General features: G+C 46.7%; 1 protein-coding gene across 1 annotated transcript; it reads right to left on the bottom strand.

Moving 5' to 3' along the window:
* Positions 4429-5334, bottom strand: LOC110437500. Its single transcript, XM_021465963.1, has one exon. The coding sequence runs from the start codon at positions 5332-5334 to the stop codon at positions 4429-4431; it is 906 nt and encodes a 301-aa protein (XP_021321638.1).

The raw sequence follows: 11489 nt of genomic DNA, 5'->3' as shown, positions 1-11489 counted from the left end.
CTCTCTCTACTCCCATGAAACTCTTATCATCTCTTTCTTCATTAATACAGTGTCACATCAGCATATTTAATGTGCATGAAACTCTAATAAAACTCCATTGAGACTGGCCTTATTGTAATCTAATTATATAGTCAGAGTATGATCCAAACAAGATCAATTATGTTATGAATTATTATAATCAAATCCTCTTAGTACCATAATCCCATAATCCCAAAAACTTATTTTTGGCGATTATGGATGTTGAAAGTCAAAAGCCCTGTTTGGATACCGTCATGATCATTGTAATCAGATGGATTATGATCCAAAGAAGATGAGACCCAATTTGGATACCCTTATTATGATTATTGTAATTAGAATATGATCCAAACAAGGTCTAAGGCGTTTAGATACCCTTATTATGATGTAATCAGATTATGATCCAAACAAGATCAATTATGTTTTGGATTGTTATAATCAAATCATTGGATTACTGTAATACGATAACCAAAGAAAAAACTTCATTTTTGGCGAATATATATGGATCCTAAAAGTCTAAATTGCCCTCTCGCCGTTCCTTTTCTCTCCTGTCATCTGATTTTCTCTCTGCCGCATGGACTTGTGGACAGAAAGTGCTGACGCATTCACACACCTTTTCTAGAATCAGTAGCAAAAGAAAAAAGAGCACGGCTGTGTGTGCATAGCGGCAACAGATGCAACAACCAATGTCAGTGTAAAAAGAGATGGCAACTGGGGTTAACGAGGTTGAGCCTTGCTCCCTCGGTTGCGTGTTATATAAAGCTGGGAACAGCCCCCACCGTGGCTTACACAACAAGATAATATGGTTACAACAAACTACATGCTAAGTATCTACTTGCCCTACAATTTAGGACTATGGTTAACCAAAGTATCTAGACTATGACATGAACCTAGACACTCACAAATACACACGGTTTAACATCCCCTCTCAATCTCAGCCGTTTACAAGGTTGAGATTGTCTCTGAACTTCTTTAGTTTCACAGTGGGAAGAGCCTTGGTAAACCCGTCAGCCACCTGGTCACCAGAACTGATAAATCTAATATCTAGTAATTTTTGTGCTACCCTCTCTCTGACAAAATGGAAATCAATTTCTATGTGTTTTGTTCTCGCATGGAAAATTGGATTTCCTGAGAAATACTTAGCACCTAAATTATCACACCACAACCGTGCCATGGCTGGGTGTTGGACTTGGAGTTCCTTCAACAATTTCTGAACCCAGATCATCTCTGCAGTTGCATTTGCCAAAGCCTTGTATCCAGCCTCAGTGCTTGACCGCGACATAGTTGATTGTTTCTTAGCAGTCTAAGAGATTAAATTGCTGCCAAGAAAAACAGCAAAGCCACCTATAGATCTTCTATCATCAACACAACCTGCCCAATCAGCGTCAGAGAAAGCACTCACAAGCATACTCCTAGAGGGTCCAATTCTGAGTCCAAGATCAATGGTGCCTTGTACATACCGCAGGATTCGTTTCACAGCGCTCCAGTGTATTGTAGTTGGGGCGTGCAGAAACTGGCATACCTTATTCACTGCAAAGGAAATGTCCGGCCTAGTAAGTGTTAGATACTATAAGGCTCCAACCAAGCTCCTGTACCAAGATGAATCATCAGAACCAAGCTTAGTTCCCCCTTCTATGCTGAGCTTCTCGGTGCTAGGTAATGGTGTATCGACTGGCTTACACTTATGCATTCTAGATCGTGACAGAATGTCTGAGGCATATCGTTCTTGAGACAGAACCAAACCATCACCGCACTTTCTCTGACCTCTATACCCAAGAAATAATGGAGATCTCCCAAATCCTTGAGTGCAAAATCATGTTGTAGGTCACGAAGTAGTGCATCAGTAGCTTTCTGTGAGGAACTTGCAACAATGATATCATCCACATAGACTAGCACAAACAAATTAATGCTTCCTTTATTATAATAGAACAAGGAAGTGTCAGCTTTGGAGGAAGTGAATCCTAATGCTTCAAGCTTGCCGCATAGCCTGGCATACCATGCACGTGGAGCTTGTTTTAATCCATACAGAGCTTTGTCCAATTTGCACACATAATTAGGACATGCTTGGTTAGTGTACCCTGGTGGTTGACGCATATATACTTCCTCTTCTAGAACTCCATGTAAAAAAGCATTTTGAACATCAAGTTGTCGCAGTGACCAACCTCTAGAGACTGCAATGGATAGAACAAGCCGTATAGTCGCCGCCTTGACTACAGGACTAAACGTGTCCTCGTAGTCAATACCATACCGCTGCTTAAACCCCTTGGCCACAATACGTGCTTTGTAACGATCAATCGAACGATCTGCCTTTCTTTTGACCTTATAGACCCATTTGCAGTCAATAATATTCTTACCAACTGGAGGTGGAACAAGGTGCCAAGTCCTGTTGCGGAGTAGTGCTTGATGCTCCACATCCATTGCAACGACCCAATTTGGATCACGAAGTGCATCTCCAACAGTAGCAGGCTCCTCCGCTGTAGACTTAGAATGCATACACCAACGAACAGTGCCATCAGTAAACTGTTTGGGTTTGCTAATACATTGGCGGAGGCATGTTGCGTGTTGATGTGAGGATGGCAACGAAGTTGGAACATCAGGGCACGCCGCAGTGGATCCAGTCGCCAGATCCACATCGGGATCAGTTCCGGCTGTTAGTGCACCCCGCCGCTGATCATCGTGTGCAGCCACAGCTGAACCATCAGGCACGAGTGAACCACGGTCGCTCACAGAAGATCCTTGGGCCAGACCCGATTCGGACTGACGCGGCTCGCCTGCCGATCCCGAAGCGGATACGCCAGCGTCCACAGGCGGAGCATCTCCGGGCTCGGTGCTGCTCCCGCCGGGGAAACACATAGGATGTGGGCTATTGTTTGGAGTTTCTACAGATTGTCCACCGCTTTCTTCAGTAACCGGCTCACGATCAGTTCCTGCATAAGCAGTGGCTCCACCAGGGCTGTACACAGGGTTAGTTGGCATAGAATTACTCATCAAAGGATCATGTACTTGTACGTCCCCAAGTGTGAAAATCGGGTTAAGAAGTATATCAGGTAGAAGACTTAGCTCAGTCCTCAAACGAGCACCGGCATTGGAGTGCAGGGATGCGAAGGGAAAGATGTTTTCATCAAAAACTACATCTCTTGAAATATAAACACGCCCTTGAGAGGGATCAAGACATTTGTAACCTTTATGAAAGTTACTATACCCAAGAAACACACAGTGCTTAGACCTAAATTGGAGTTTCCTTTCATTGTAGGGGCGCATGTTTAGCCAACAGGCACAACCAAACGTGCGTAGGAAATGATAGTTGGGTTCTTGGCCAAGCAACCTAGTGTAGGGAGTCTCATTATTTATAACTTTGGAGGGTAAACAATTTATCAAGTAAACCGCTGTTAGAAAAGCTTCATCCCAGAACTTTAGAGGCATGGATGAATGTGAAAGGAGTGAAAGGCCAACTTCAACAATGTGTCGATGTTTCCTTTCAGCAGACCCATTTTGTTGATGTGCATGAGGGCAATAAGAGACGTGATGGGCAATACCTACACGTCTGAAGAAAGGGCTAAGAGCTTGATATTCTCCTCCCCAGTCAGTTTGCATAGCTAGAATTTTATGGCCGAATTGCCGTTCAACAAGCTGTTGGAAATCCTTGAAGCATTGAAAAACTTCGGATTTGTAACGCAAGAGATAAATCCATGTGAACTTACTATAATCATCAATAAAGCTCACATAGTAATTATTGCGGCCGACAGAGGTTGGTGCAGGACCCCAAACATCAGAGAAAACAAGTTCTAATGGTCTAGTAGACACACTAGTAGAACGTGGATATGGTAATTGATGACTTTTGCCTTGCTGACAGGCATTACAAATATTATTATTCAAATCTCTAGAAAAAGAAATCTTGTGGCGACTAAGCACTTGTTGTACTACTGGAGCAGCAGCATGACCTAGCCTATGATGCCACAAGGATGATGACGGCTTGATGACGTTGTGGACTTCTTTATTTTTGGATGACTGGCTGGAGGGAGAATGTAGGGGATAGAGCCCTCCTTCACATCTGCCTTGAAGGAGGGTTCTCTTCGTCGCCTGTTCCTTGATAAGAAAATGATTTGGATGAAATTCAACATAAGCATTCTTATCACGAGTAAGACGATGTACAGAGACTAGGTTTTTGTTTGCCTTGGGAACACGTAGAATATTACTTAGATGAATATTGCTGGAAGGGGAACGTAAAGTACTATGACCAATGTGAGTTATTTCCATACCGATCCCGTTTGCAGCGTGCACTTGGTCACCACCATTGTACTTGTCCCTTGTGGTCAGCTTCTCAAGATCACTTGTTATGTGATCGGTTGCACCAGTGTCCATGTACCAGTTTGTGTCCACCCCATACGAGGTAGTCGTAGAAGAAGCTGACTTCTATGGAGGTCCTGTGAATGAGGCATCAAACCGTTTGAAGCACTTGACGACAGTGTGCCCTTCCTTGCCGCATAGCTGACAGATGACGCCAGCTTGGAAGCTTCCCTGTGGGCGACCGCTGGTGCGTCCGCCTCTCTGGCCACAGCCAAAGCCACCGCGACCACCTCCACCGCGAGCGCCGCCGCGGTAATTGCCACGTCCTCCTCTGGACGCCATGTTTGACGATGACTGATAGCCACCGCCGCCATTCTTCATCTCCATTCTCTGCTCAAAACTTGTCAGCTGGGTATAAAGTTCCCCAACTGAGATTGGTTCGACACGTGCCGCCACCGCCGACACCACGGGATCATATTCCCTGTCCAAACCCATAAGAATGTAGGAGACCAGCTCCTCATCTTCGATCTTACGGCCAGCAGAAGCCATTTCATCAACCAAAGCTTTCATCTTAACGAAAAACTCACTGATCGATGACGCCCCTTTGGACGCCGTTGCCAAGGCCATCCGCGTGCTGATGATGTGCGCGCGAGACTGGGATGCAAACATCCCATCGATGGCCGTCCACGCCTCCTTTGCAGATGCCACGGTGGTGGGAACTTGTCCAAGGATCTCCTTGGACAGCGAAGATAGGAGGAAGTGAAGGACCGTCTGATCCTTAGCGACCCAAGACTCGAATTCAGGATTGGTCTTGGGTGGCTCCTTCTTGTCCTCGACTTTCATCGGTTCCAGGAACGACGAAGGCGGCTTGGCTTCGGAGTTGATGAAGGACGCGAGCTGCGCTCCCTTGAGCGCCGAGAGGACTTGCATCTTCCACATGGGGTAGTTGTTGTGGGCGAGTTTCTCCGTCACCGAGAAACCGAAGGACGGCACAGTAGATGCACCGGAGGACGAAGCTAGATGGAACGCCATGAAGTTTCTCCGTAGGGAGTTGGATGGCTCCGATACCATGTAAAAAGAGATGGCAACTGGGGTTAACGAGGTTGAGCCTTGCTCCCTCGGTTGCGTGTTATATAAAGGTGGGAACAGCCCCCACCGTGGCTTACACAACAAGATAATATGGTTACAACAAACTGCATGCTAAGTATCTACTTGCCCTACAATCTAGGACTATGGTTAACCAAAGTATCTAGACTATGACATGAACCTAGACACCCACAAATACACACGGTTTAATAGTCAGCTCAAAAGTGGCGCCAATCTAAAGGGTAGATAAGAACTTGTCACTTCAACTAGACTCAACCATGATAATCTAGGGATCCAAACACTCTTGATTATTTATTAATCTAAAATTCTGATTATAATGATCACATGCATAATTTTGAGTATGATAATCCACTTGTGACCCAAACACTAAATTGCCCTCTCACCACTCTACCTGAAAGTATTTTCCCCCTGATGGTAGGGCCAAGGGAACGACAGGAGCATTGAGCATTGAGCCTTTACACTGATGGTCCATGCGTACCGACTCAGAAACAGGGGGTCCAACCTTGGCGCACGCTGGAATTGGCAAGGGCGCGAGGCACGCGCTGTGAAAATATCAGCGCGCAGCAAAAACGCTGGGCAGAACGGCACAGCAACGTAAAAAGGCAATAGATTTAGTGTAAACTCATCTCCCGTATAAACTGTGCAAACTTTAATCTGGACTACAGGATGTTGATCCAAGGGGCGGAGAGATTGAGTAATTTTGCACTTAAATGCCCACTCTTATTCACACTTTTACAAATTCCTCCTTCCACCTCTCTCATGCACCTTCTTGGATCAACATCCTGCGGTCCACATTAGAGTTTGCACAGTTTACACAGGAGATGAGTTTACACTAGATCCGTTGCCACACATAAAAAATGGCACATGCGCTTATATATATTAGGCGATCCAATCCGACGCGCACTTCTCCCGTCCGTCGCCCGCTATTCGCTCCTTGCCACCTCACCAAATCCGCCACACCACCACCCACCGGAATCCATAGTCGGCTGCTACCAAGCTGCTTCCGCCGCCCCCGCCGGCCATCTCTTCCTCCGTCGCCAATGGCCATCCCTTCGCCATCACGGATGTCTTCCACCGCCGCCCCAAGAGCTCCCCCTCCCCCAACCACTACAGGTCCTTCCGCTCGCCCCCATCAACCCTGCTGCTCGAGTGTTGCCTCTTCTCTCTGGATCCGATGCCCCCAAATGCTCCAGATCTGAGTGCCGAGATTGTGAAGGGTTGTGTGCTGCAGTACCAGCTCACCATCTCACCATGTTGTTTGTTGTTGTCTCACTGTCTGTCATCTCACAGTACTACGCTGGATTGAAGATTGTAGCCTGCTAATTTCATATTCTTTCTATTCTTTTTGTATGGAGGTAAATGTGTTGTGTGTACGGCAGATGGAAAGGGAAAGCATGGTCTGATACATGATTGATCTTTCACCTTCAAATAATAAATCTTCGACTAGTTGGTAAGTTCTTTCGAAGGCTGGTGCACAATAGTCCTGGCTAGATGTCATTTTTACTAGAGACTGAAAAAATGACTTTTTCTTATATGGTCCTTTTTTTGAACTTACCTTTATGACCTTCAAACGAACTTTTATTACTTCTATGGTCTTCCATCCGTTTTTAGCAGAGACCAGTGTTAACTAGAGGGTAAACAGACTATTTTGCCCTTGGTGTAAAAAAATTGTAGAGTTTTGTTTGTCTGTTGTATATTTGGAGTAATATTTAGCAAATAAATTCACACATAGTATACAAACAAAACTCCACATTTTTTGACTCCAAATATGCCCTACTATTATATATGAATTTATTTGCTAAATATTACTCAAATATACAGCAAACAGACAAAACTCTACAATTTTTTACGCCAAGGGTAAAATGGTCTTTTTATCCTCCATTTAACATCGTTATCTGCTGAAAATGAACAGAATGCCATAAAAGTGACAAAAAATCGTTTCAGGGCTATAGAGGTAAGTTAAAAAAAATGATCATAGAAGGAAAAGCTATTTTTTTAGGACTAAATCTCTCTTTTTACTATGTTCAGGATACAAGTAATCAGTCGTCAGGGGCTAGCTACCAATGACTCGCTGTTTTTCTCCAGAACCGTCAATCGGCCATCCAAGGGACATCAACAAATGTCATCAAATTAGCTAGCACGCTTATACCTTGTAATTGCATTAGACTAAACTTACTTTTGGTCTGCAACTTATTCTGCACCGAGCCGTGTACTTAGGCTGGGAGAGCTGCTACCTGAGACATCACGGATCTTTAATCTTCAACAAGACGAAAGTTGCACCATGGACTCCAGCCTCTCATCAAGCCACCTGTCCCAAATTTTCAGCTGCTGAATCTCTCGCAGGGTTTTTACGAGCCGTTAGATTAGAGATGGTTCTAGATCCCTCCAGTCATCTCTCTCACCGCACCCTACAGCGGCTGCCTCCCCCGCTATCCGCAGCGCCTCTCTCCACCGTGGCCGGACGACCTGGTCATGTAGCATCTGCATCTCCCTTGCCAAACTCCGAGAGCTGGACCGCGAGTGGGATGAGAAAATTTTGGCCAAGAACACGTGGCTTTGGATACCAATTGTGAGGAGTGAAGATCGATTCAAAGAAAAAGCACGAACACACGAAATTCAGAACCTAGAATCTCACGTACGGCAGCAGCTGAAATTCTATTGGAAATAGAAGTACATGGATCCCCTAGCTTGCCATGGCCACAGCGGTCTCTACAACTACTGCTAAGAAGAGGGTTCAATCATGCATTTGAGTGGGCCACCATAAATCTTGGAGTTTGTGATATTAGAAATTTTGTCTGGAACTCAATATCGTGATTCGGTGGTGTAAATAAGACTGATCATGTTTGCCAATATTTGTTTTTTCGTGGCTATCCTTGGACTTAAAAAGCTAGGTGTCCAACTAAAAGGAGGGTTCCGTGGAACTGGAATGCATTTTCAGCACAAGATAAATGTAAAGTTGTCTGCAATGGATGACATAGGAAAAAAAATATTTGAAGCACTCGTCCACTCTAGTCTAGAACAATGGTTTAACACGCAAATGAAACAACTGTTGATATAAGGGTGGCATGCATATGGTCCGTGAGTTCATCCATGTGTGAGATGCCAGTTTACCTGGTGCAAAGATTTGGTCCCTATCAGTCTATCAAAGAAATTTATTAGTGACGTGCAAAGATTTGTACTACACGTTTGTTGAGAGGAAAAGTAAAACATCCAATCAAACATATATACACAAGTGAGATTTGAGCATGTTACTTGGTGAGATATTTGTCGTAATCTTGCCTTGAGCTTCGATTGCAGTGAAGGATGAATGCAGCAAATTAAAACTGCCACAGCGTGACAGGGTTATTGGTGACGCAGTGCAACATTTCATCGAACAAGGTTGTGGGCACGTGAAGTGACCTATTACGGCCTCATGTTTTTTTTGAGTAAAACTGGAGGGGTTTGCACCCCTACAGTGCTTTATTTATAAAAGGAAAACGTTACAGGTTACAAAAGTCTAAAAGAAGGAGAAGAGAAGTGTTAGCACGTTCGCAGCTGCCTGTGGTGCTGAAGAGAGCACCCTGCCAAGGGATGAGTTCGGTGAGGGCGTGATACTTCCCTCAATGATGCGGTGGATGAGCTCCTCGCCTTTAGAAATGGTATGGATGGACCCTGGTGTGTCTGTGGTGATTTCAACATGATTCTTAGCGCTGCTGATAAGAACAACGACAGGCTTGACAGAAGAGGCATGGCAAGATTCTGGGCATTCGTTAATCGGGCGCAGCTTGATGAGATTAGCCTCGCTAGACGCCGCTTTACTTGGTCCAGTGGAACGGTGCTTCCGACGCTGGAGCTCCTTGATCGTGTCTTTGTCACGGCGGATTGGCTGATCCGGTTCTCTAATCATCTTTTGAAGCCGCTTTCTTCCGACTGCTCTGATCACTGTCCCCTCCTCTTGAGCTTCGATGTACTGGTCGAACTAAACGTTGTTTTCGTTTTGAGGCATTCTGGGCTAAGATACACGGATTCTATGACGTTGTGGCTGTAGCTTGGGTTGTAACGATCCCACAAGCTGATCCTTTCCGCAGGCTTGACCACAAGTTCAGGAACGTGGCTAGAGAGCTAAAGAGAGGGAGTAGTATCCAGATTGGCAATGTGCGGCTGCAGCTGCTTCTTGCACGGGAGGCCATTCTTATACTGGATGAAGAGATGGAGAGGAGACAGCTGCTACCGCATGAAGCGGATTCTCGCAGAGCCCTAAAGATGCGCGTGCTGGGCCTCGCGTCCTTCTCCGGGTGTATTGCATGACAGCGTGCGCGGGTGCTGTTCTTGCACGAAGGGGATGCAAACACGAAATTTTACCACTTGCAAGCGTGTCATAGGAACTGCAGAAACCGTATTGACAGCCTCGATGTGCAAGGGGTGCGGCTGGTCCGTGACAAAGAAAAGGATTTGGCACTATATGAGTACTTCAACGGCATCATGGGCACAAATTTTGAGTGCTCAAGACGCTTCGACTTGCATGCGAGGATCTCCATGACTTGGAGCGGCTGTTCTCAGAGGACGAAGTATGGGTTGCCATACAACAGATGCCCAACAACAAAACACCGGGCCCTGACGGTTTCACGGGCTTATTCTACAAGCGCTGCTGGCACATTATGAAGGTGGACATCATGCACGCAGTAAACGCCTTCTGGGCGCAGGAATATAGGAGCCTCTACCATCTAAATGAGGTCTTTATGGTCCTCATAAAGAAGAAGGAACAACCATCGCAAATCCACGATTATAGACCCATTAGCCTGATTCACAGCTTTGGCAGTGCTGCAACGGCTTGTGCACAAACCAGAGCACCTTCATCCGAGGCCGGAGTATCCATGAAAACTTCAGATCGGTTCAGCTAAATTGCATGGCCATTCACAGGGCTCGGCTACCATGCTTACTCCGATATCACCAAGGCGTTCGACAGCATTGCATGGTGTTTTTTGCTAGAGGTCCTTCAGCACATGGGCTTCCCGAGAAGGTGGCGCAACTGGGTGTTGGTTTTACTGTCAACTGCAAGCACAAGAATCCTTCTAAATGGCAACCCAGGGAGTCGCATTTGCCATGCTCTTGGGCTAAGGCAAGGGGACCCCTTGTCGCCGCTTTTGTTCGTCTTGGCCATGGAGGTGCTGAACAAATGCTTAGGGTGGGCGGAATGCAATGGCCTGCTAGCACCGATCCCAGCTGTCGAGGGCTCCCGGGTGAGCATGTATGCGGACGATGTGGTGGTCTTCGTCGCACCGTTGGAGGCCGACCTTCGCGCGATTAAGGCTATCCTTGAGGTCTTTGGGTGTGCTTCAGGCCTGTTCTCCAACTTGGACAAAAGCGTAGTGACCCCAATGCACTGCACTGAGTCCGACATGTTGCGTGTGTAGGAGATCCTTGCTTGCGGGGTGGCCGAATTTCCTATTCATTACTTGGGGATTCCGTTGTCCGTCTACAAGCTGAAGCGCGCTGACGAGCAACCTCTTGTTGACAAGGTCGCGGCGCGTCTACCCAGTTGGAAAGGAGTTCTCCCCAACATAGTTGGGCGCACTGCATTGGTCAAGGCAACGTTATCTGCTATTCCAGTCCACACTGCCATCACGCTGGTACTCTCGCCTTGGGCTATCTAGGTAATCGATAAGCTCAGGCGTGGTTTCATTTGGGCTGGGACGACAGGGGTGGCGGGAGGGAGATGCAAATTTGTTGGCTCAGGGTCTGCATGCCAAAGGAGCTCGGTGGCCTCGGCGTCACTGAGCTGAGGCAAACGGGCATGGCCTTCAGAACACGTTGGGTCTGGCAGGACAGGCGACACGGACGGGCGGCGAGAACGACCGAGCATGGGGCTCTCGCCTTAGCTCAGGTGGCCATGGCGATCACTCTTGGTGATGGTAGATCTGTGCTCTTCTGGACTGATCGATGGCTCAATGGTAGGAGTATATGCAGCCTCGCACCAACGTTGTTTCTCGCGGTGCGCCAACGGAAGATGAGGGCGACGGTGGCTGAGGCCTTGCCGCTGCACGCCTGGGCTCAGCACCTGTCCGAGGCATTCACCTTGCAGCTGGTCGTCGAGGCAGCTG

Source organism: Sorghum bicolor, chromosome 8 (assembly GCF_000003195.3).
Source record: "Sorghum bicolor cultivar BTx623 chromosome 8, Sorghum_bicolor_NCBIv3, whole genome shotgun sequence".
Classification (NCBI taxonomy): domain Eukaryota; kingdom Viridiplantae; phylum Streptophyta; class Magnoliopsida; order Poales; family Poaceae; genus Sorghum; species Sorghum bicolor.
The sequence above is the reverse complement of the archived record's forward strand: the minus strand, read 5'-3'. Positions and strand labels throughout refer to the sequence as shown.